Below are 27,029 nucleotides of genomic sequence, written 5' to 3' on the forward strand. Positions count from 1 at the left end.
GCTGTGACACTGCCCCCTAATGGAGCACAGCGGCAACACTGTGCTCCATTTCCACTGTGCAAAGAGAAACCGGCTAGAAGCGCTCACCTTGTTTGCTATGCTCGTCACGTTAAAATCCTTTAATTTCCTCGTTACTCATGATGGCATCTTAAGGAAATAATTAGGATATTTTAAAAGTCCTCAATTTAAAATAAATATTATGGAATAACAATGTACTGTATGTTTCTAAAATTTCAAGAGACTATCCAGGAATGAGGGGCATTTTTATGCAGTCAAAAACCAACAAGTACTCATGTCAACATACATTTATTTATTTTTTGCATACATACAACATAAACTGCTTCATACATAAATGTGCTGTCTGCTGTGCACATAAATTATGGAACATTGGATATTAATGTGAATTACAGCTCCAAGTTTTCACTTTAATACATACAGAATATGTTCCACAACACAGACTCTTAGTTACTATGGATTATAGCCATAAAAAGGGACACCAACCTCACAAAAGGAGCATTTTATTTCCTATAAAATGTCATCTCGAACTGTGACATGACACAAAGCGCTGGCTAGTTACCTACTGTTAATGCAGATACAGGATCTACTGCACACTTTGAATAACACAGATGCATTTTAGAGATGACACTTACATGTAAGCAGAGGCAGCCGATACACTTGCTTACATAGAGAGCTACTGCCTTCATTGCAGTGAATGAAGATTATCTTTGCGTATTTTACAAGTGTTTGAACAGAAAGCAGAAGCATTAGTTAGGTGGCGCGTTCTTAAATCTGATGTTCATCTTTCACGAACCACTGTAATGCTTTTCAAATAACATAATTCCTGAAGGCTGGGGGAAATGGCATGTGTCGAGGCATGGTACCTGTTGCTCATCCTTCTGCAAATCTATTGCTTATCATCACCGTCAACGTTAACGCTGACTAACAGCAGTGAAAAAGTGAAGTAGGTAGTACAGGACAAAATACTGACACATCACCTCTGACAACACACACACACACACACACACACACACACACACACCTGAAGAATGGTTACGATATCAGTGAGGCTCAGTCATAAAACACCCTCAAACAACTAAGGGATAGATATCACATGTGGATCAGAAAAAGCTGAGATTTTGACACCCAACACTCAAATCAAACTTCTGCCTGGAATGTGGGCCACACTGGAAATGTGTTCTGCTGACGCATCTGGGTCTGAGCAGAGTGTGTAGTTCAGTCTAATGAAGTCAGTCAAGATGGTACTCAGAGTACTCAATTGTACAGAGGCATTCTTATTTAGATGGAGAGTGGCATGAGAACCCCCCCCCCCCCCCCCCCCACGAAACAGTCCTGTCTTGTATTGTCAACATTGCTGCGTAACAGCCTGTGTGTAGCCTCTGGCAGGCTGAGGGAATACATACACAGCTGCAGCCAGGAAAAAGTGAATACAGTAGCTGTTAGTGCAGAGCCTGTAAGGAAATACACCGCTTATACTCAAAAGGGAAAAGCTCCGGTATTCCACTCTGTACACGCACTCACATCCAAATACAAACACTGTCAAACACGATAAAAGACGATTATGCACTTCAAACACATCACTTCTCACCACAGTAACATTACGATTATTCGGAATAAGTTCTATTAGAAATAAGAAGCATTTTAAACAAAGACTAAAGTGGAAAAAAAAAAGTGCCCTCTTGTTGATGCATGGCATGTGCTTGCTGCCATGAACACAGATCACATCATCTTTGTACTGTAACACACACACACACACACACACACACACACACACACACACACACACACACACACACACACACACACACACACACACACACACACACACACACACACACACCACATTCTTTAATAGTTTAGTGTGATGCTTTGGATGAATCAAGAAGGATCAAAATAACAAAAAAAAAAAGCCCTCTTATGCTCACTCAGTCTTCAGGCTCAACAGCCAGGAGCGCACACGCAGTGCATTTCAGTTACTCTATGCAAACCACTGACACTGGTCAACACCCACCCCACCCACCCACCCACCCACACACACACACACCCCACACACACTTACTTAGCAATTATTTTCCATACTGGAAACACACATTTATACATAACTTCTATGTATAGGTTTTGATAGAGGGCTACAGAATATGTTCAGCTAAGCGTAAGAAACCTGAATGAACAGAGAGAAAACAAAATGCATTTCTATCAGCTGGATGAGATGATATTAAAGAGCATGGCTCCCTGGGTGAGCAGTCACATTAACTGACCTGTGCTGTCTTTTTCCACACTGTGGCTTTAGCAAGGAGGTGATGACAACCTCCAGTGCAAAATAAAGTACATTCATGATAAAAGCAAGCATACCATGTAATGCTATAATTTTTATCTCACATACAAAAGAACAGAAATAAAACTTACAATTAACTATATTTGCAAATCAAAGAAAACTGCTGCGGACAGCAGCAAACATCGCGGCAAATGTAAACCTGCAGTGCATAACCTTCTGTGACGATACTGTGAAAAGTAGATTAGCATCAACTCCGGCGAGGAGCTCATTCAAAATGAATGATATGAACCGTGGTGTGCAATTTTAAAAGTTACACAGATTTAGGTAAAACTTTGCAGGCAAGTGCAGCGTGGTGCACGGCCAAGGAATATTTTGATATTGCACAAGTGAATACACAAATGATTTGTGCGTATAGATATACTTTGATTAACATACTGTAGACACAGGCACATGTTTGCTGCCATGAATAAAAAATAACGATCAGAATGATTCTTAGTAAAATAAGTGTTAATATCCAGGAACGTAAAGTCAACAACACACTTTTGGGCTCATACTCTTCTCATCGTACTGCTCGAGGTACAAAGCCTTTCCTGTAATTCAGAAGGGAATTGGTCTATACTTCTTAAATACTGTCTCTTTTGTACATACACACATATACACATTTATCATAGAACTATACATATCTGGATATGCCCTTTACATATGAACTGTGATTCTATCTTTCCATTGAATCCCTGGGGAATAAGCCGTTGTCAGTGGGTCCCTCTGGGAGCTTTGGGTTACTGGTTGCAGTTCTATTTGGGATGGGAGGAGAGAGGGTCGGGATTGCTGCAGGCATGGAAGATAACCACTCTGGTTCTAAATTAAACACAGAGCTGGAAGGCTGCATCTGAGTTTGGGGCACGAGGGAACTGGAAGGAAAGACTGGGTTTTGTGAAGTTTTGCTTGGAGGTTGAAAATCATCATCGAAAGTGACCCATTGCTTAGCTTGCTTTGCTACTGGGCCAGGTGGCTGGTGTCGAGGCGCAACGGCAGGTGGAAGAGATGAGGGTGCCACCATGGGTAAAGTGGGAGGAGGAGATGGGTTAAGGGCAAGAGGGAGTAAAGAAGCAGGGGCAGGATTAAGACTGGATGATGGTCCAAACAGAGACATGGTCTTTTGGAGTTGGGTGGTGGGTACAGCTGCAGGAGCTCCTGTTTGAGCTGGGGTGGGTATCAGTGGTGGAGTAAGAGACACAGTTCTCTGAAGGTTTGCTGTTGGAGGCGAAAGCTGAAAAGTGAAGTCAGGTGTGAGCGGGCGCCGCTGCTGCTGCTGCACCAGTGGGCCAGTGAAGGGGTTGGTGCTGCTGGGTCGGGCAGGAAGTGAGTCAGCTGAGAAAGGGTTGGGGGAGGCGCGTAGCGTCTCGTGAGAGCGACTGCGAGACGGGACCGGAGGAGGAGGGAGCAGCGTCGAGGCAAATGGTGACGGGGTGGAGAGTGAAGAAGAGGAGGATGAATCAAAGGCTTGCAAATCTGCTAGAGTGGAGGACTGGTGGGAGAAGGATGATGGGAGAGTGGTGGAGGAAAAGACAGTTGGCGTACGCCGGGAGGATCCTCTGGTCAGTGACTGGGTGGTGTGCCAAGAGGATGAGGAGGACAAGAAATCAGATGTAAGTGTGTCAAAGGGGTCGGGCTTCCATTGTGCTTCTCCTTGAATCCCATTCAGTCCGTTTGTCTAAGAAAGGACAAAACAAAGAAAATGCTTCAACAACAAATGCACTGTGAAGATATGAACCACGCACTAATATGACTGGAGTACTTAACTATCAAATGAACCATATATTTTGAAACAAATGTTGAAGGGACCCCTTGGTTATTCCTTGTAAACAAACTTGACTTGAATGACATTCATAACACAACATTGCCAAAGCTTTTTTTCCCCTCCAACTTGTTTCCCCACCCATAAATGGTGTGACGCACGCACGCGCACGCACACACACACACACACACACACGCACGCACGCACGCACGCACGCACGCACGCACGCACGCACGCACACACACACACACACACACGCACGCACGCACGCACGCACACACACACACACACACACCACTAGGATCTACAAAAAATGGTTAAAATAAAACAAATCAAAGGAAATGTCAAAATAAATTCTGATGTCATTGGATATGAGCTCACTCAACATCTGCAGCACAGTGAACCCATATGAAAGGACAAGTGACAGGAAATGGATAACAGCAAGCATCACATTTTCATCTGTTTTTCTTATTTTCCCATCCTTCTCAAATCTTTTATGGTTTGATATGTTGACGGACAAAAGAAGTAAAAACAAATGACGCTCCGCTTTATGAGCCTAACACACAAACACAAAAAATATGCAAGGCCTTATAGGAGAGCAAAACATTCAGGTTTGGCATTAAAGATAAAATCGATTACAAAATAAGAAAAAGGGAAGTTACTGGGTTTAATGTATGAAAGGTTTTAACATCAGGACTGTGCTATGGAGGATGAGACAAAAAGGTGGTTTAATATCAAGTACCTTTCACCCTGAGGGCTTCTCCAGCTTGTGAAAAAGAGACAAATGTATCAGAAAGAGCAAAGCAGAAAGAAAGACAAAGAACACTCAGCTCATCTGACAGAAAAGGAAGCAGAAAAAGATCTTTTTCTATTTTTGTAGTCTTTAACCCACATCAGTTTCATAAGTAGGTGTACAACATCTTATTTAATTAACCGGAGTACAAAATCTGTCAAAGCGAACCCAAACTGCAATCTGGAAAAATAATCTCACTGTACTAATTAAATAATTGTGTAAGTGTGTGTTCACTACTTCCAATAATTAAATGAAAAGAAAGTTGGCAACTACCTGTGCAGCTGGGGCAGTCTCAGACTTGGCAGCGTCAGGCGGCAGAGCATGAGAGGAGCGGGAACGTGGTGGGGGTTTAGGAGAGGCTAAACTCGGCTGAGGCCCGGCGGGGGCGGCAGCAGCAGGTGCAGCAGATGGACCTGCTGCTTTAGGGGCTGGCGCTGGCTGTGGCTGCAGAGGAGCTGGAAGTGTGGGCTGCATTGGAGGTGGAAGCTGAGACTGAGCTGGAGGGGCAGCTGGCTGAGGCTGCATGGGAGGCTGCATGGGTGATGAAACCTGGGGCTTCACTGCAGGTGGAGCTGCAGGAGGTGCTCCTGAGGGTTGAGGACCTGAAGAAGTGAGGCAAGAGTGAGGAAACAGAAAACGGTTAAGGCTTAAAGTTGCTGTGTGACAACAAAAGACTTGTTAATCAAATTTCTAGGTTTATTTTTTTCTGTGTATAATTAAATTAACTGGCCATTTGAACACCTCTAAATGTAGCCTCTGTCTGAGATGGGCTGTTTTAGCTCCCGTCTCTTTTAGCTGTCCTTCCTTTGAGCCTAACATGTCCTGACTGGCTCGCAATAGGAACCTGCCCCTCTAAGACTTTTGATCCTTACAGAAACAAACAGTGGTAGCTGGATTTCACCAATTCATCTTGTTCTTTAATCAAAATGGTAATTTATTAAACACACCAGAAGCCGTTTTAGTTTGAAGAACAATTTTGGCAACATTTTTCACATTGGAATATCTCAGCAATGCCCCACTATCGATAATATAATTCATTAACCTCTATGAAAACGTATTTCTTTACCCAGAGGCAGGTCAGCTGGTTTGGTCTGGGCACTGGGCACAGGTCGTGGGGCTCCAGGGTGGGTATCTGAAATAGGGCGAGGGGCCCCGGGATGCACCTCTGGAATGGGTCTTGGTGCTCCAGGGTGAGATGGAGGTGGTGGGCGAGACTGAGGTGTCACACTGATTACCCCAGCTCGAGGAGGGATATTCTGGAGGGTGAAGAAAGAAAAGTGAATAGAAATTAAGAGGTGGGCAAAATTTAAAAAAGAAGAAAAAAAGAAAGAATGATGATAAATCTTAAGTATTAAACTCACTGGTCTGGAAGCACCTGGTCCAGGTGCTCCTGCTGCTGTCTGCCCTCGACCTGAGAGACAAACAAAGTGTAAGATAATTTGTTCCAAACAATACTGACCATGCAGGGTGTGCCCTGTAGGTTGAGATTCACAGAACAGGGACTTTTAAGATTAATAAGTTCAAGCTAAAGAAAATTTTAAAACGGCACTAAATATCATTCGAACAGACTGCAAACTGACCTGAACCTATGACAGACCAAATTCCCTGTGGCTGACTTCATAATTAATGATGACTCAGTCATTCCTGAGCTGCAGGAGGTCTGGGAGAGAGGCAGGCCTTGTTCTGTGAGCCAACTGCTTACCACAGAGAAAGCATACTCCTCATCTTTCACTATTCTCTTCTTGAGCTCCTCTCAGAGCCTGCAAACATTTTCTCACGCCACTTGGATGTCTGTCTCTGTCTAACTAACTCCGTTAACTATACAGTCACCCCTGCCAACCACACGCACCCTTAATGTAACAGAGAGATTTAGCTAACCAGAGTCACCATCCTCCAGCCAAGGACAGGCGTATTTTGTATCAGGGTATTAACACATACCCAAGTAAAACACAACACAAAGATAAGCTCCCTTGTCTTTAATAGTATATGGATGCTCAGTGAAGCTTTGCATGCTATCAGGCACTCACCTGCAGCATCTGGCCGAGGAAGAGCAGGGCTTTTTTGTCCTTTGCAGCACAAAGGAAACCAAACCACATTTTGTTATACACAAACTGGAATAGTACTGATGGGATATACGTGCCCCCAAGGATAGTACGGTATAAAAAGCAGTAGCAAAAGCATATGCTGGCAATAATGCAGCAGTGCAGTGAAGCATGTGATGCTGTGAACACCCACCTGCCACCTCCAACTAATCAAAAGGGATTAGCCAAACTGAATTAAAGACCACCTCAAAGACCAAGAGATTTCCCTTCAACTCACATCATCTCCCCAGTTTTGACGACAACAATCCGACAACTACTTGTTTAGTCCGTAATGACAAAAGACACACTTGTCAGGTATCCTTTTCATCAGTATGTGCAAATGGTTTTTAACAAAGTATGGAACTCATGACCCCTGATTTATTTTCATTGTCCAACTTTTTATACAGTTGTAAAATATATTTCTAGAACCCAATGACCTCTGGTGGATGTCGTGTACTGCCAGTGAATATTAAATGGGAAGGAAGAAATATAACCTAACCTGCAACACATCTCTCTTTCTCAAACACGCACACACAAGATTAAAAAGAAGACTCAGAGTAAAACATCTGTAAATCATCAATGTCATAAAAAAGTCTAATTCACATTGATGACCGGGCGCAAAAATACAGGGATCTAAAAACAACTCCTCTCTGGTTACCTTGACTGGCCCTCCTACCAAGCCGTGGTTTGGGAAACTGGACACAGTCTTAAAGTCAAAGAGGGAAAACGATGTTTTGAAAATAAAGTACAGAAGGACACATGATAACCAATTTATTAAAACCAAAATTACTAAGTTTTGGTGTTGTTGAAACATCATGACAATGTCTACTATGTATATATATGTATATTACATACTACTCCGAAATCGAATAAATACAAGAAAGAGTAACCAATGTCTAAAACACTAAGAATACTGCAGGACTCACAGAGGGAGTACAGAGGGGGAGACACTAATGACTATATAAGAATTCATATCAGGGGTATCAAACATAAGGTCTTGGGGCCATAACTGGCCTGCCAAGACTCCAAGCTGTGAAGGACGTCATACATTTTTATCTTTTAACCGCGTTTTAAAAAGTTTCACTGCTTTTCTTACTGATGAAGACCTCCACCATGGCCATTCACAACACATCAACATAATAAATTATAATTAGTAATGTTACACATTTACTTTTTAGAATTTAAGCCCAAAGATTCATACGGACAGATTTCTTTCACTTACCACACCAGCATTTCATTATAACGTAGCAAAACTGAGACAAAATGTTGAAAATAAAACTTCTTTATGCTGACATAAATCACTGGTTTCACCGGTCTGACCCATATCAGATCTAAATAGGCTGTATGTGGACTGCAATGTCAAATGAGCTTGACATCCCTGATTTGTATCAACTACAAAAAACAAACAAATAAAACACACACACACACACACACACACACACACACTATGGTGAGTACTGGGAGGATGCACATTTAAACTTGACCTAAGTGGTCTTCAGCACATTTCAACTGACAAACTTCATAAACACAGTTAATTTTGTAGCTGCTCCCTGTAAACCAAACCGATCCAAATATCTCATTTCAAGTTTTCATGACACCCCAGCTGAAAAGCTCCAGCTAAATCCACAGTCCATCCAGATGTGTGTGTATTCATTAAGGTTCAGGTATGTGTTGCATTAGTGTTTCAGCAAAAAAACAAATTTGGGAGAAAAATATTGTGTGTAAATTAAACTTAACTATAAGCCAATTTCAAAAGAAATGCCTTTAAGCCTGAGCAGCTCTCAGTTAGCAAAATTTAAAAAAAAATTCAGACTATATAATGTTAAGTTATATATCCAGCACAACGTCTGGTGTTATTTGCTCAAGAGCAACTCTATGACAGCTGAGCATGTATGGCCAGTAATTATTAATAAGCTTTTTGTAATATGTTATTCCTACAAAGCTTGTTCGTAATTAAACTCTAGAAGCAAAATGATGACAATATTCAATATTTACATTAATCTGAAATCTCATAGCATATTCTTGTTTTACAGCACACACACACGCACACACACACACACACACGCACACGCACACACAAAGACTAAATGTTCCCAAATCAGCACCGATTCATTGCTCCTGTCTGCGTGCAATTCAAATGAAAAACAGCATCTGCTACATCCAGTGCTTACACACATCAACTGCACAGCAATCACTTTACCTCCAGAGTGCCTTCTAATTGGCTCAGGGCTCATGCCTCCTTTAGAAATAAGGCAAAGCATGCGGGAAAGTGAAAATGTTAGCATCAGCCTACATGCCATACAATACCAGGGAAAAATATTAAACTACAAATCCAAATTCAAATTAAAGATTTATTTAACAAATTTTCTCTGCATAGCTCTAATGGAAAACAGCACTTGCTAAAAGCAAACGCTTCCGTAATGTAAGCATTTAACTACATAGCAATCACTTTACCTCCAGAGCTCCTTCTATCTGGCAGAGGGCTCATGCCTCCTTCAGATATCAGGCAAAGCATGGAAAAAAGGTGAAAATGTTATTATCTGCCTATATGTCACAAAACCAGGCAGAATAATTAAAAAAAAATATCCAAACTTCTAATTAATGTTAATTTTTAGCTGCTTATCGATGTGTAGCTGGCATATAAAACAGTGCCTACTGCATGGAATGCTTAAGCAACCTAAGCATTTAACTGCACAGCAATCACTTTACCTCCAGAGTGCCTTCTAACTGGCAGAGGGCTCATGCCTCCTTCAGAAATAAGGCAAAGCGTGGGAGAAAGTGAAAATGTTAAACTCCACAATGCAATACCAGCCAGAAAAATCTAATCTACAAACTTCCACTTAAAAGTGACATCTATTTTCTCTAAGGTTGCCTGCTTATTTGTTCTTAAAAATCAGGCTTCAATGAAATGTATGCATAAGACTCCAGAATTTACTCTACCTGAAGGTGGTGGTGGGCGTTGTGGAGGTGCTGGTCTGGCAGGGGGGGCGTTGGGGCGAGGAGGAGGTGGACGTTTGGGCTCCAGGCCTTGAGCTGTGGGGGCACCAGGCTGGAAGTCAACAGGAGGCCCTGTGAGGAAAAGATATATATGTAAGAGGTAAATTTATTTATTTAAAAAAAGTAAGTAGATTAAGTGACAATTTTCCCCATTTCCAAATGGGTCGAGAAAATGTATTCCTGCCTAGTTTACAGACATTGTGAAAACATGCACATTTTCCCCAATGGTTTTTATACAATTTCTTGATCTAACAAAGCACCTGTTTAGTTTGGACTTAAGAAAAGATTATGTTAAAAATGTCACTTAAACATCTCTCAAAAAGAAAACAAGTAGTTTACTGTAATATACACATCATCTGCCAACACTAAACATAAATTACATCGTCACGTATAACATTCCCTGATATTCCTTCCTCAGTTACAATGGACTTCAATCTGCTCCCACACATTACAAACAACAAAATTACAGTTTACATTCCAGCAGACACAGACCGCCATGAAAGCACTTCTTTACTAAGTGCCGTATTTACCTTGTGATGGTCGGGAGGGCTGTGCTCCACGGCTAGGTCTGCTGGGTGCAGCAGGTTCTCCATGGGTAGGGGAGGGACAGGGGCTACTTCTGGGAGAAGGGAGAGGGGAAGATCCAGGGCCAGTCCCTGCTCCAGGCTGCAGGTGCTGAGGAAGGATCTCCTCAACCTCCTCGTCCACATCACCTGGTACGGGACACAAGAGGGCATGAATTAATAACTGGAAACAGTGCCCTACAGCAATCATTTATAGTGCACATTTTTCAGGATAAGGACTGGGATTGCTTGGCAGCCATTCTTCACCTTCCATGTCGTAATCATCATCACCCACGTCTGTATCTTCAGCAAGCAGGGTGGAGCTGGCAGATGTGGGAATGCTTCCACAGATCCTCTCCACACTCATCTCTTCCTCCAGACTCTTGATCCAGCCTGGACTCTTCAGACGGATATCGATCACCTTGCCAAGGACCTTAAATGTAAACCAGGTGATACAGACAAGGCAGAATAAAGAGAGTAGTTACCACATACGCCACCGACAAAAAAGGGTTGATAGACATTTATATGAGAGTTTAATAGTGATAGAGATTTTAAATGTTTTGTCTTTTAGCTTTGGAATAATTTTATACTCGTGAAGACTTACAGTGGAAGCACTGAGAGACAGAGCAGCTAGAGCAGAGTACCCTTCCAAGAAAGTCACCCACATCTTCTCCTCAACGAACCTGCCCAAACAAGGCCACTGTCAATACACACTAACCATCTGAAGGTGATATGCCTGCCTCTTTGTATTAGGATGTCAGGCTCACCTAATGAGGATAACTTCTCCAAAATTAGCAAACTTTTCCAGCAGCTCGTCTATGAGTGCATCATCAAAGTAGTCGTCAGGCCCGGAGGAGCAGAGTGACACCAGAATGGTGCCATCTGGAGGCCCCTGCCGGGCAATGACATCCTTGTAGACCTGATGCCGAGCCTCTGGGTCCACTTCTAGGATGTCCACATCTATCACTGCCACCACAGGCCTACAGATAGATACAAGGGAACGCAGGTCACTCCAATGATAGCGGCATTTGATTTACAAAAAAATGCCACATTTTAACCACTGCCGTTTCTAATCTATGTGATGAGATAGTTTAACTTTACAAAGTTTAATCTAAACCGTCACACTTCTATGCATGCTGTGAGTTACCTGTGGTCTGAGGTCTTCAGCTCAGCCCTTCCGTAGTACTTTAAAGTGCCAGGGCTCCAAGTTTGTTCTACATCATCATCACCATCTCTAGATGAAGAAGCTGCTCCTACTATATTCATCTCTTCGGCTGTAAAAAAAAACACACAAACACAAATATATATCAATGCAAGCATATCCTCTGAGCTCCTATTTCTATTTTCCCTGTGTTGCATTAGAGATCTGTAATAAAAGGGAAAAATAATTTGGTTTAGATAGGTTATACACACTGACTTTGCATCTAACCTGTTTTGTCAAAGTTCCACTTTCTCCTCTTCCAAAGTATACGGTCAGTCCAGGCGGGCGTGCGGCACTTCTCACTGGTGTCATAGTCTTCTGAGAAGAGGTCATACTTATAGGTGGGGGCAAAATCTAATTTTCCCTCAATAAAACCTCGAAAGACCTGTGGAAGACATTTTTAGATGAATATCTTCATCACAGGATCATACTTGTAATCCAAAGCACATTTACATGAAGTAAGAGACCATACTATACTGTCATTTTATATAATTAACATTACAACACAGAACACTCACTTTTTTTTTTTTTTTACACAAACTTTTGAGTACCAAAAGTGTGATATCATGAAAAGCACAACATAAATTATTTATGTAAATCTGACATATTGCAATATATATTGAAACAGTGAAAAATACTGCTCTGCTGGTATCATCACATTGTTTTCACGATGTAGCAGATGTCTAGGCTCAGTCCCACAAATTAGCAGACACTCAAACGTGGATGCGTAAAGTATAACATCTGCATAATTATGCATGTGTGCTGTAGGCTTTACCAAACCGGCATTCTTCTGGTCCAACAACTGGTCCCCTGCTGTCAAGGCATCCCAGTTCTGCTGCTTGATGAGATCTTTTACTTCCTCATTAGGCAGACTTATACGATAGTTAAAGTCTCCACACCAGAACACATAATCATGTGAATACAGCAGACGGCCCTGAAGGGTAAGATTTATGTTATTAAGCATTTAACTTAGACAACAGGGTGTTTTCTTGACTTAATAATGTTATGGTTATTACCATGGGGAAGCTGAGTCTGCGTGTGATCTCATTGTAGTCATCATTCCTCTCTTTGACCTGTGATTGGCCGGCAGCAAAGTGGGAGCAGACGAAGCAGATGCTGGTGGTATGGAACAACAGGCGGATTGCCACACCTCCTTTATTACCTGTGGCGCCACCCATTCCAGTTTTTACAGTATCAACAGCTACATCCCTGGAACACAACGAATATCAGATTACATCTACTACCATACACCCCTAATTATATAACTACTAATGTGGTTTCTGTGCAGCTTATACCTGATAAATGGTGCATGCTGTGGGCGGATGAAAACAAAAAGACACACTCCCACCAGCTGCTCTGAGGCAAGCAGCACATACTTGTGGTCCCGTGAGATATTTTTTTGGAGCTCAGCAGCCCACAGCTTCTGGTTGGTAGTACTGAGACAGGAACAAAATGAGGCATTACAGTGCAGATGATAAAGTTAACCAAATTATCATGTTAACTGTCTAACTGTTAGAAAACCCTCAAAGCAGTTCATGTCATAGTTCTGGCATTGTCTAATGACCTGAGCAAGTTTTAGCAAACTCAAAACTGTAAATCCGCAGCCATTGCTGGAAACAACTTTTTTTTTCTACTTTATTTATTTTTCACTTTTAAAGCAATCAGTGTATCGTTGAAGCTTATATTTCTTATCTTCAGTTTTTTAAAGGAAAAAAAAAAAAAAAAGCTCTAGTGTTGTTGTAATAACTACGAGACAAAGGTCTTTAATCTTAGATCATGATCTTGCACACATACCTGGCACTGACAATGTTTCCCGCATTCAGTTCAACCATTTCCTCAAAACCGATGGCAAAGATATCTATGGGGTTTGTTCTGCTGTCTGTAAAAAGGACAAAAATCTAATTAATGATCCATACGTGTAAACATTCTAATACCTTGATATATTCCATCATAAGAATATGGAGGTAGTTTCTAGATTTCAATAAATGTCTTTTAACTACACGTGCATTACTTCAATTTTAACTAATAAAAAGTATGTTGGCATAGTATTGCATAATTACTGTAGGAACAGCAAAAGTGATTAACTATACTGTACCTACAGGGTTCTGATAAAGGACAGCAAGCAAGTATATAACTGTACAAGTTAGTCAGAAAATATCAGCATCTTAACATTTATACCAATAAGCATTAAGTACCAGAAAAGGTGCATGAAAATGTATTCATAACAATCCACCTTTTCTAGAAGCATTAATTACAATTTATTGTACTCTCTAAATGTTAAATGATCAGATTTAGATGTGACATCAAACTTATTTTGCCATTCCAATTGCTATCTCAGTTTCGTGAACTTATATAAGCAGTAACTTTTCATATTTAGTATAGACATGAGAATTCTTCCCATCTAAGGGAAAAATGTGCAAACTGTCAGAAAAAAAAAAACCCCCACCCAAATATTTCTCTTACCCAATAAATGCACCTAATAAATCTAAAGATATATAAATATATATCTGTAGATTATATATACAAAAAGTCCAAAACACTGACATACCCTGGAACTCAGGATGTCCTGCATTCTTTGGAGCATCCAGCAGCCAGTCGTTGAGTGTCTGGTTGCGGAAAGCAATGCTTCGAAACTGTTTACCCCCATTGACATTCCAGGTACCGATGCAAACACGAATCTGCTTGGGCCTTGTGTATTTATGGTAGTTCTGACACATTCCCAACAATACTCTTGGAGATGCTGCAGAAGGGAAAGGATTTGAATTAAAATGTTATTCTACAGTTAGTTTAGTAAGTTTATGTATATATGGACGGCTGCACTCAGGGTAACAAAACTAGAATGGGAAACGCTAACCAAAAGCAACAAAACCAATGGAAAGGTGGTATTCATATACTATGAATGAAGACCACAACAATGTCATAAAACATGGGGCATGGGAGAAAAGGATGCAAATCAGAGCTTGTGCTGAAATACAACAAAAGGCTCACATAATCAACCTTGGTAATGGTTCACTGCTGTCTGTAAAATTCCACTTAAAGGCGTGTTACATTTCAATGCAAAATTAAAAACATCTTTTTTAAAAATTACAGTTTAAGAAGCCTGATGATATGCAACAGATAGTCAATTAAACCACTACCAACACTGGTTTTCAAACAAATGAAAAATAAAAAGTAAAACAAATTATAGGACAAGGTTATGACAGGGTAGGAAAAGATCCATCCACTGGTAGCAGTCTGCCAGTTACTATACCTGATTGTAAGACAGGCTCAGTGACTACAATTGTGTGCGAAAGCAGAGAGGGAGAGAAGGGAAAGAAGTGTGGGTTAACCAGCGCTGTAACAGTTAATACCGGCAAAGCAGTCAGTCAGGCCGGAAGAACGTTAATATTAAGCTTCCCACTTTAGTGACACAGTAGCTTTTGGCTAACAGGGCTATAACATACAGGAGCATACAGAAAACGTATCTAAGCAAAGAATTTTCTCTTGATGGCAGAGAAATAAAATTATATTATGAACATTAAAATGTAACTATTCACCCCAAAATTTTAGGCAAGATACATCCACTAATCCAATGAACCCCCCCCCAGCATTTACCATAAAGACTGGAAGTGGTGAGCAAAGCCCGAGCTTTGTCTGCCAAATCACTGTTGAGTGTGGAGCCTAGCCTCAGGATGTCTATAGCCTCCTGCTTTGAACTGTCAAAGAAGTTGTTCTGGATGGTCCGAGTCACAGAACGAGCTCCATCTTTCAGCTTCCCCGCCTACAATAACGACAGGTATTCACACACAGTGCAAAAAACAATTACATAAAGCCACCTTAATTTTTAACAATGCTCTCATTTGGTGTGAAGAGTCTGTACTTTCCGATCCAGCAACGGAGAGAACAAAAGAGGACCACTTCAGAGAGATCAAATGAATACAGATTGTGACAGAAGAACTTTAAAATGTCACTGATTGATGCGCAAGACCGTTTGATTTACAGACACTGATAATCTAGACTGATTCCTTCAGGTTCCAAGAAGATATCAGACAGTGCCCGATGATCATTAATTTTTTTCTTTTCATATTTATGTAAATCAGTGATGAGATCTCCATGGAGTGTCCACAGCAGGTTTTTCTAGGACAGGGAACCCTCAATGGCAATACAACAAAGAAATAAACAGAGGTCTGAACTAACCCTCAATCATCATCACCATCCTCATTTAACCCAGACATGGAAATCAATTCACCACGACGGCTCAAAACAAAACATCAACTATCTTGTTAACTTACCACACAGGTAGAGAGGTCCAGAGGACAGCCGAAAGAGACAGCACACAAGAGTTAAGAAACAGAAGCACACAGTTCTACACACAGAAGATCAGCTGTCCATGCAGAACTGTCACTGCAGGTACTACATGCCCATTATTTATATTACTTACTAAGTCCATACTTGTATTATAAACTGTAATTTATGCTTTAATATCCAAGTTAAAACTAACATTTTAAAATTCATGTCAAATAGGATAGGATCGTTCCTATTTTTAATTACAGCTTTTTATGCTTCCCCCTTTGTTTATATACTAGAATAAACCCATCTTTGGTTCGGTGCATCTCTATCCAGTAACATGACTGCAGTTCAGACATATCAAATGTAGTTTTTAATATTTAAAAGGTCACACGCTTTAAATATTAAAAGTTGTGACCTATGTAGTAGTAGTAGTAGTAGTAGTAGTAGTAATAATAATAATAATAATAATAATAATAACAATAATAATAATCATATATCCAGAAGCAACAATTAAAGTTTGCTGGAATATGCTGCGCTTTATCAGGTAGGCCATAATCTGGCTGCTGGCAGGGAAATTGAAAAATTATTTGAAGTGCTTCAATTGTGAATTACTGCTAACCTGCGTATCGTGTGAATTTTTACTGCAGTAAAAGTCTGTACCTTGGCCTTGCCATCCAGGGCCCCGGTGCCTGCATAGATCTTACTGACGGAGTCACCATTAGCGGACCACATGGTCCTAAAAACCTCTTGAAACCTGGCCACCAGCTGTGGTTTCTCTGTCAAACCCATTTGTTCCAACTGCTTAGGCAGCATCTGAGGAAAGGAGGGTGACAGGGGTCAAACTAAAATCCTCTTTAAAGACTACAGGAGCAGACAAGCTCAGCAGTACTCTTACCTCGAGAGCAAAAAAAGCTTGGACACTGTTGGTTCTATCCAAACAATCCAGGCAGTTGGTCCTCATAGTCCCTCCCTGAGTCCTAAAACCACACAATAAAGAGTTATTGCAGCTTTTTTTCCCCCCATCATGTACACTTAAAACTTTCACTGGTGACAATGGCATAATAAAACAACTGTCTACACAGGGTATCATTAAAGGCATTTAACTTATTAGTTTACATAGTGCTAAAATTGCTGCATGACTTGTGAACATATCATGAACAGAAGCTTCAACTCAAATAATAATCAGATCCAACTAAAAAAACCAAAAAAAATTAAAAGGTACAAGGGAATGTTTTGGGTTTGATTTTTTGCATAAATAAAAGTGATTCTGTGTTTTAACAGTAACAAGAAATATTTTTTAAAAAAATCCATCCTCTTCCACTTCAATGTTATAGATTACAGATCTCTCATGGGGTAAGAGGTCGGGTACGCAGGCATGCAAGCACCAATTTCTCACCTTAATATCCCAGTTTCTCCAGAATAGTAGAAGAAACCACACTCTTCTACGAATTTGTTGAGCTGGGGCTTGAGGACACTGTGAAGTTTGTCTGCCTTTCCACCTTTCACATTCTGATGGTAGTCAAAGTTCACCATTTTCACTGCTGAAGCATGTTCCGATGCTTTCAGGTGACTCTAAAATGGTGAGACAGGTAGACTTACTTCCTCAAAATCAAATCTATTGCAAAACTATTTTGCATGTAAGGTGTGTTGCCTTAACTGAAGGGCAAATTAATTTGCATTGCAAATCATTGACCTGAATTCTTGAAGCATGTCGTAGTAATGTGTGAACATCCCGGTCGCATTGATGACATCAACAGCATTTATGGCAATTAACCCTAACATATGACACCTTAAGTGTCAACATTTCTAGCTGCTGCTAAACATGTAACATCTTTTGCATTTGCAACTATACGGGGTTTTATACTTCATTAGGTAAACTTCCTGTGTGGTTTGAGGGCAACTACAAGACCACAGAAAAAGACAGGGTTCGAGATCTTATGATAAAGGGTAAAAATAGAGGATGCTATGGTGCGCAAATATGTAAAATAGAAACAAATGAATAATGCTCTTTACTGACTCATTCACCAGAAAATACAGTAAGAAACTGAGGTAGTCTTTCTTGAGCAGCAGTACCCACCCACTTGAAATTTTTTTCCCTGCCCTTATGGCGTGGGCTTACGTGGACACAACAGAGAGAATCTGTTTGAACATACATAGCTTACTGCTAGTGTATTTTGGAATGTCGTCCTCAGATAAATATCCTACAGCACGTCACTGTTAACAGACAATGTATTGACCTCTCACCTGAAACGCTTTGCTGAGCATGTGTTCCCCTTCTTTACTTCCAAGCAGGTTGATTATCACCTGCTTACCATACAATCGCCTCAGTGCAGTAAAGTGTCTGCAAAACACACAATCTGACATAGTAAGCACTTTATAAAAATGACATTAAGCAGATTTATCTTATCCTTTACAAATTTCGCTTAAATTTTTTTTTTTTTTTTTTTAAATTCATACTTAACAACAATAATTAATAAGTAACAATAATTAGGACAGACAAATACAAATGACTCATCTATGATTAATCACCAACACCCTAGTTTGCATCAAAAGTCCTCTGTCACTGTAGCAACCTTAACACACAACTCTGTAGCGTACTGTTGTGTTAAACGATGCAAACGCGAGCACTTCACCCACATTTGCAACTTAAATGGGACCTGTAATAAAAACTTATTTAGAAGCAGCGTATGAATAAATAGTCTGACAACATTAAACTCACGCAGCCCTCAGTTCTTAACAACAACACTGATAACACAACAGCAGCAGCAATGATGAGCCTCTTTGCACACTGTGAAGTGCAAAGTGGCAGACTCGTTACTGAGATTGTGAAAGAAAACGTGTTCCTAGTGTCCAAAACAGCAGCACTGTTCCTGTAAACACTATTAAAGCCTTTATTGAGAAAAAGCTCGTGGGAGTCCTTCATCAAAGCACCTGATCAACAAACTAACGTGAAGAAAAGCCAACTTTTTAGCTGCTCAATCCACCGCAATCTGTTTTACACAGTGAAAAATTGAGGCTGTGACTGAAAACTGATGTGAGTAACTTGTTATAGCTTTGCAGATCTGAATCCTACTGAACACCTATAGGAGACAAAGACAGTGCTCTTTATTACCACTAAACACCAAAAGAGGGATTCTTTTATAAGAATGGTGTTCAATCCCTCCAGTGATATTTGAGAGTTATGGAGAACTGCTGAGGTGCTGTTCTGGCAGCATCTGGTGGCCTAATACTTTCTAAGACACTTAATATTGTCTGTAGGCCTCTTATCTTAATGTTCCTCACAGCTTAAGATTTATATATCCACATGTGGCTCAAATGTTCTCAAGCAAATGTTCAAAGCTGTTCTGAGCTGCACTCTCTTGTTCCATTGTCACTTGTAAAGCCTGTTCCTACCTTTTAATCTACCTTGCCCCTCTTATGAGATTTCCTCTACAAATGAATGCGGGTAGAATCCAGAAAAAGGACATTTCTATCCATGTCAACCAAAAGCCTGCACAGGACCTTAAAGCCTGCCTGGAATTCTCTTCTGGTTATTTCTTACAAGGGGGTTATAATCTTACTATAGCCTGTCTGTTAACACCACTGTTAAGATATGTGCTGAATTAAAAGTGATATGTAAAAGCTTTGACTGCAGTCATATTAATGGAAAAGAATACATGTGTAAAAGCTTTGCTTTTACAATGACATTCTTGGCTGCAAACAAAAACTAACCAGATATCACAAAGGATGACTCATCATCCCTTAGCTGAATAGATATTAGAAAGATTAGTAGCCCTGACAACTACTTAGAGGGAAAAAACAAATAATGTGTTACACAGTACTAATGATTTAAAGTCTAATATACATTCATATTCATAACTCCATTAAAATGCTCCACAAAAAATGAGTAGAATCCAAAAGATCTGGAAATCAAAGAAGTGCTGACAGAACTCTGTAAGACATATCTGCTGGAATGCACAGTGAATGACATGGCTACTCTGAGACTGGTTGGGTAGCTGCTGTGGGCTGATAAGAATGGAGTTCATACTATCAAGGTGTAACCCACAGATTCGGGTCATCATTTTTGTTCTTGATGACCTGAGTGTATGCTTCAGCAACAATGCATTGAGCTTAAAGCAAAGGAACTTGCAGCTCTGTTCTGTTGTTAACCCTACAGCTGTAACAAGCCAGTTCACAGTGAAATTCTAGAAAAAAGAAAAAAAAAGTTTCATTTTATAAAGACTAAAGTCAAATTGTTCTTACTGGGAAAAATCTTAACTTATTTAATGATTATTAAAACATTTGCGTATGTAAAGAAACATTTATTTTTAGCAGACGGACATTAAGACATTGAGAGCAGTTTAATTTTTCACTTTTTTGATATTTAAATTTAACCAAACATGTTTGTATTTAATGAGGCACAAATAAAGATAGCTGTCAAGAACAGGCACACACACACTCATTAATTGAAATAATGACTTCCAAATTGAATGAACTGCCTGTGATTAATGTAAACCACAGGTTATCAAGGCCGATGGCTAAATAAGGGCTACTAATAAACCAACCTCTGAGGACACACTGCAATTAATGTCTTCTTCACAGACCTTAATAGTTTTTCTCTACTGTGACGAGTACATGAGATATACAGGAATAATATAGCATTTCCTCTGTGGTTCAGAGGAGTGACTATCTGTGGTAGGCCAGATAAAGCTGCAGGAAACTGCTACACACAAAAAGAGCTGTGCACACAAAACAATTTAATTACCTTTCAAATGCCGGCGCATTTGCCTCAAATCCCCTTGAGAGTTTGACACGATGAGAACCAACCTGGAGAGACACAAGTCACAGTGTCCTTCTTTGGTGAAAGATAACAAAAAAGTCTGTTTTCTAAACACACACACATTGCAGATGACCAGAAAACCCTATGATGACAAATGGATTTCGGAAAGAAAGTGTAGACATCTGAAATGAGGAAACGAGCTCTTAATAGGGCCCAAAAAGAGAATTGCTTAGGAAAAGAGCAACATAGGTGCAAAACGGGGAGATTTGTTCCAACAAAGACACTGAGCAGCAGATAAATGATACATTGTAATTGATCAGCATTTTCCCACATTTAGCCTCTTTTTCTCATATTAATTCTCATTTTGAAAGTATGCTGATACTAAGCAAATCATCAGTCTCATAGGCAAACATGACCACACGAGTAGACCTGGATAGGCTTTGCAAGACATTGGCATTGTGACTGTACTACGCAAGTCTCTTGACTCTGCAGAGCATGTCTCTACTTGTTCCTTTGTTATCCCTACCCATTTCTGCCTCACTCTGAGTTTACATCTTCTCTTCTCATTTGTGCATGGTGGCTCAGTGGTTAGCATAGCAAGTAGTCCTGGGTTTAAACCCAGGAAGGGCCCTTGCTGTGTTGAGTTAACATGTTTTCTCTGCTTATGTTGGTTTTCTGTGGTTTCTCCCACCATCAAATAACATGGCATCTTAAGGTTGGCTATCTGGGCCCAGGACACTCTTGCAAAAGAGACTCTTAGTCAGCAGAGTTTTACTTCCTGTATAAACAAAAGTTGATTCTCTCTGTGTTCAAATATTTCTCTTACTGTCTGTGACAGCTTGTTAAAACAAGAAAAAATACAGCAACACTCCCTCATATTTCAGCTAGTGACTCAGGATGCTTTCTGTGTCTAAAAAAACTGTAGTTTCTCTGGAGATAATACTGAGGTCTATTACCGAGTACTGACTTTCATTGTGTTGTGGAAGGTTTTTACTTCCCTAAGAATCTTATATTTCCCTTTATTCTGCAGTGTGTTTTGAGCTTAGAATTAATCTGCTTTGTTTGCTTCTATGCGCCAATGTGGCTGAGCCTGGGCATGTGTGGAAGGGCTAACATTTTTGCTCCATGCTGTTGTCATTTGTCACTCCTCTCTTTCTCTACTGTTGAGCAGGTCTATGCTTTGCATATTTTATAACTTCCTGAGATGGCATCTGAAACTATTCAGGTTACAGCTGTACAACTCAGACCTGCAGAATAACTGCAGTCAAATCAGTTTTCTTACTTGCTCTGAATTCAAAAGCATCTACTGTTCTATGCAACGTTAACTAAATAAGCTTTGTCACCGACTACAGGAAGAGTTTTTTCACATTTCGTCTACTAATCTATAAAGCAGTAACTTATTAAATAAACATTTTCAAAATTATTTAGAATCAACTAAGAGGGATCAACCAATCACTTTAATGATTTACAGCCTTAATACTACACTACAAATATTATTTGTAGACTAATTAATATCTATGTCTAATGTGCACTAACTGAGAAAAAAAAAAAAATCAGTACATTTTACCATTGATAAACCAAATGTACAAAACCTGCTCAGGAGATATTAGAGAGTATGAGGAGGAGAGCTTAAAAGCCACAACTGGTGGGGATGAAGATCTAAGGCAGTGCTTTAAAGCAGGAGGTGGTTTTGTCTGAAAACAACCCCAAGCCCAATACCCAGTGTTTTGACCAAACCAATGACTTTGTGGACTGAATAGGTGATTGATTTGGTCTTAGCTTTTTTTAAGAGCTCCTGCAAAATTGAAAAGCTCTGTCCATATTATCAAATTAAATACTCATCCAGTTGCCTGGTGAATATCAGCGGACACAATGAAGGGAAGTGCTTCGGGAATGTTTTCAGATCAGGTTCTCTCACCTGACCAAAGATGTCTGGGAGCTGAGGAAAACAGAAGAATGCCCTTTACCAAACACTATCACTGTCATTAACCTCCCCCACATCTGATCTAATATTCCAGACTGTGCAATGTCAGGATAAAGGGAAGAAAATCCCACTTGTGCTCTTTGTGATGCAAATTAAATATGTGATTCCACTTCCTGATCAAAATATCAAAAATATTTTTACTCTGTACAGATACTGAGTATAGGAAGAAAATTCCATCAAGGGATTCCCCGATTTTCACAGATATCCTTTGTCATTGCACAGGGGAACACCTATCTGCAGTCTGAAAGCACCAGCACCAGCAAAGCCAAAAAAACACAACACAAACAAAAAAGTTATACCAGGTGGAGGTTCTCAGCCAGTCTATTAGGGTGCCGATTCTCATTCAGTTGCAACAAAACACCCTTAATGGACTTTTTCTGAACACAGCAACAAAATGTGTTAAAAAGTGTGTGATAAATATATGCACTCCATTCCCTTCACACTGTCTTAGACAGACACATCTGCCATTTTTAAACAGTAAAACTTTTTTTTGGCTTGTTCTGCAAATGACCAGTGCCAGTTTCATCAGTTCTTTAATTCACACACACTGTTCCAGCAAGCCAAACTGAGCCTCATCTATAACTACAGCATCAATGATAATAATGACCAGCTTTTTAAAAAACAAACCCCCCGCCCCAAAAGATCAGGCCTACTTTCATTTTTTTTTTTAAACTGTGTGGCTTAATATAGGAAAACCACAATCAACAGTTGTATGGGATACATTTAGCTTTCATTACCTGGATTCCCGGCTGTTCCCAGAAAAGAGGAATGGACCCACGGATCTGTATGAAGGATGAGACTTTGTCATCCAGGAAAATAACCTGTTCAAAACAAGATTACAAATTTGGTTTAGTGTATAATGTAACATTTTATGAAAAGAAATTAAATCCTAAAATAAGTAAGATGGGAAAAAAACTAAACAAAAAATACACATTGTATAAAACATCCATCTGCATAGGTGTATACTCGCGTGTGGTTTGTAGCTGAATTTTCAGGAAGCAAACGTAATGTAAAGCAGAAATCATAAAACAGACTATGTGTTGTTATAGGCCATGAGCACAACCTGTCAACACATGTTTGATCCTCAGCTTTTTACTGTGTCATTTTTTATGGCAAGTATAAGGTTCCAAAAACTTTAACAGATTTCACCTGCTCAGTTTCCACAAAGTTGGCCACTTGTCCATCATCATTTGTTCCTCGGACATTGAATCGCGTGCCGGCACGCTCTGAGCTTAAACGTGAGAAGATGCATGCCTTGGCTTGTTTGTGCCCTGCATAGATGGTCCTGATCTCCACACCCCCACACATCAGCCTCAGCAGCCAGTCGTCACAGTTTACACCGTAATGTTTTAGGTGCAGATGCAGAGATTGATTCCTAGTGATTCACAAAGTCAGGTGTAACCGTAAACGCAGAGAACAGTTTTGCAAATCACAAAAGTTCCCCATAACACAAAATGAGAAAAACCATAAATTATAGCATATCTATAATATTGGAACAGCAATGCTTTTAAGTTCCTACCAAAAGAAGCGGTTATCTGTAGTGTCTTCTATGATTCTGCGATGTGCATTAAGACTCAAGTCCATGCTGACTCCAGTGGAAGACCAGGCAAAGTAGAAATGTCCTGAGTTTAGGACCTTTCGCACCTCAGCAATTCGTTCCTCATCTCCTGGATCATTCTTCAGTGATATAAAGTCTGTCTGCGTGACCCTGAATACTTCTGAATCCTGCACCTTGCCCACGGAGCTGCAGCCTGTCACAACCACAAGACTGTGGAGCATGGAGTCACCTGTGAAAAAAATGTGAATATGAAAAAAAAAAAAATTACCATATCTAGTGCACACTTATTTCCAGTTTTCATATAGTTTTTTTTTTTTTTTTAATTCTTTGACACTACTAGGATATCTTTCCAAGTTCAAAATAATTCTTTATCTTATACTGGGTGTGGGTGAAGCTCCTCAGTTCATTCACTCTCTGAAGCAAGCCATTTCAGCTACTCTCCTTTAAAAGGACAAATTCCCTTTAAGCCAACTATCATTTGATGGGCTTGCAAACAAACAGACTGAACAGCAGGTGGGTGGGGCTGCTATGCTCACAGCCATAGTTGTGTGCCTGATATCACAATATGAAGGATATTCTCTCTTTCTGACATCATGAAGATGCAAGAGTAGAAAAAAAATTCCTGGATATCAAATGTTTAGAACTTGATAATCTGACCTCACTGTTTAAAACACAATTTTAATATGAGCATCCGCAACTGTAACATTATATATATGACAGAAAAAAAGTATTTTACATCCACTATAAAGAAAAGAAGGAGAAGAAGCAGTGCTGGAGTGTTAAGAAAGGAAATACAGAAACATTACAAAATTAAATTCTGGACAAAAAAATGGTTAAAATCGCAAGCCACTCAAATCACAGCTTTAATCGCTTACAGTGCTTTTTTTATTGTTGTGGTAACAAGAGCCTTGAAGGGCACATGGAGGACATGAGAAAGCAGCTTAGAAGAAAGCAGCAATGGTGACAAAAATCAGAGCAAGTTCACAGTCAATCAGGAATGGACCCATCTAGGAGCAACAAGCAAAACACATTCTCGCGTCTTACCAAGGTTTAGGCGAAGAACACCCAGAATTCCATAGGCATCTACTATCTTGGTATATGTGTTTTTAATAGCATCCTTCTCTGCTGCCGCTAGAAGACAAACAATGGCAACAAAATTTAAGGAAAATATTGCACCACCTTCCTTTGAAAATCATAGCAATATATCACAACCACCACTACACAATAGGGGATACTCATCTTTTAGTTGCATTGCTTTTACAGCTTCCTTATTTGGTGCAATGGCTTAAAAAGAATGTAAATCATATCTTATCATAGTATAATCAAACAAGATGCCTTACACAGAACAGCAACAGCTGCTGATTCAAACATGAGGCATTCCTCCCTGGCCCTAGTTTCCACTATGACACTGTAAGGTGGTGGGTCCAGCTTGTGGTAAATACGATATCCCTTGCTGAAGGCCATAATTGATCCAAGCTGGAAAAAACCCCTATGTTATTACCTGGAAAACAAGAGAAATTAAAAAAAGAATGACAATAGATCAGAAAAGAAATATTCTCACATAAAACACCTGCAATTTAATGACGATGAAAGCATCAGAAAGGTGACCTCAAATCTGATCACTTTTTTTTTTTTAAAAGATGTCTGGCTCAAGATCAAAGTTATTACAGTTTGTATAGCTAACAGACTAAACCAAAGGTAAAGACATAAACTTTTCCATAATTTTGCAACACTCTTATTGTGAATTTAACGATTTCGGGGTTTCTTTTATTTATTTATTTTTCCAAATTTCTATTTAAACTCATAATTAGGCAATAATTAAATTCCCTAATCCGGAAAGGGGGTAAACTTGCATTGCGAAATCCGAAGCTTAACGTGAGATCAAGTGCAGATGCAGCTCAGGCCCACGCCTATAATCAACTAATATAAAAAAAAAAAAAGAGTACTGCAGGTAACTCAAGATTGCGGGTATCAGGAGCACTGCGACTGATAACGGTACTTGACAGTTAGGCCGGGGGGGCTTAAATACCATCCATTGGATAGTCACGACTCCGTAATTCAACGGCAGAACAAACGATATCGTTCACCAGCGAGGTAGCTCAAATGCTAGGTTTTGTGCAATCCTAGACCGACAAGTAAAACGACAGATGACAGTATAAAACGAAAGTAGTAGTAGTAGCTGCCTTTAACCTCTGCAAAGCTAACTGGTAACGCTAGCCAAGTTAGCTGGATGAATCACAGGGATAGCTATGATTCGCTAGCCTACAATATTTTGATGGTGGCACTTATCTGCACGTCCGGGGTGACAAACTGTTACTATTATATACATTTAATAAAGTCGCCCATGTAAAACATTTGCACGCAAACATAATTTACATTTCTGCAATTCTTACTACCGACCGGTTTTTAAATAAATTATGTAGAAATAACACAATTTATCTGGTCTTACCGTCTCCCCCGCCGGGTTGTAACTCCGCTGTCACAACAAAATCCTTCCCGGTGTGTTGGCAAAATGGTACATTCCGACGCAAACGTCCGCCTACCTCACGTTACCGTAATAGCCAAGGAAACGTAAAGCGCATGCCTTAGTACAAGAAAGGCATTGGAGTATGTAAATTAAACGTTTTGCAAGCGTGTAATATTTTAAATTCGTGTAAATATGCAGTTATGAACTACCCGACTTAAAAAAAGAACCCATGAAATGTTTTGAGCAATTCCACCCATGATTGACAG

The 27,029-nt window shown here is 40.0% G+C and overlaps 1 protein-coding gene across 9 annotated transcripts; it reads right to left on the bottom strand.

Moving 5' to 3' along the window:
- Nucleotides 1-290: 290 nt before the first annotated feature.
- On the bottom strand, nt 291-26,860 carry synj1 (synaptojanin 1). 9 transcript variants are annotated; one of them, XM_084942483.1, is made up of 34 exons: nt 26,746-26,860; nt 25,637-25,797; nt 25,341-25,427; nt 24,258-24,525; nt 23,888-24,113; nt 23,476-23,559; nt 20,740-20,801; nt 18,240-18,336; nt 17,392-17,567; nt 16,891-16,972; nt 16,656-16,808; nt 15,321-15,486; nt 14,977-15,000; nt 14,275-14,466; nt 13,521-13,605; nt 13,022-13,162; nt 12,743-12,935; nt 12,502-12,660; nt 11,955-12,111; nt 11,673-11,799; nt 11,293-11,505; nt 11,130-11,208; nt 10,793-10,958; nt 10,493-10,675; nt 9,906-10,034; nt 9,675-9,713; nt 9,420-9,458; nt 9,166-9,204; nt 6,912-6,950; nt 6,246-6,295; nt 5,951-6,140; nt 5,158-5,486; nt 4,834-4,857; nt 3,919-4,007 (listed from the first exon to the last, which is right to left on the bottom strand). In XM_084942483.1, exons 2-33 carry the CDS (start codon nt 25,758-25,760, stop codon nt 4,837-4,839), a joined length of 4,119 nt encoding a protein of 1,372 aa, XP_084798609.1. In that variant the 5' UTR covers nt 25,761-25,797; nt 26,746-26,860; the 3' UTR covers nt 3,919-4,007; nt 4,834-4,836. The 9 variants fall into 9 exon arrangements, with proteins under 9 accessions (XP_084798602.1, XP_084798601.1, XP_084798603.1 ...); XM_084942476.1 differs by lacking the exon at nt 4,834-4,857 and having other exon boundaries at nt 291-4,007; nt 15,321-15,477; nt 26,746-26,859; XM_084942475.1 differs by lacking the exon at nt 4,834-4,857 and having other exon boundaries at nt 291-4,007; nt 26,746-26,859.
- Nucleotides 26,861-27,029: the final 169 nt, after the last annotated feature.

The sequence above is a fragment of the Perissodus microlepis genome, chromosome 10 (assembly GCF_051167445.1).
Source record: "Perissodus microlepis isolate ML-2025 ecotype Zambia chromosome 10, ASM5116744v1, whole genome shotgun sequence".
Taxonomy (NCBI): Eukaryota; Metazoa; Chordata; class Actinopteri; order Cichliformes; family Cichlidae; genus Perissodus; species Perissodus microlepis.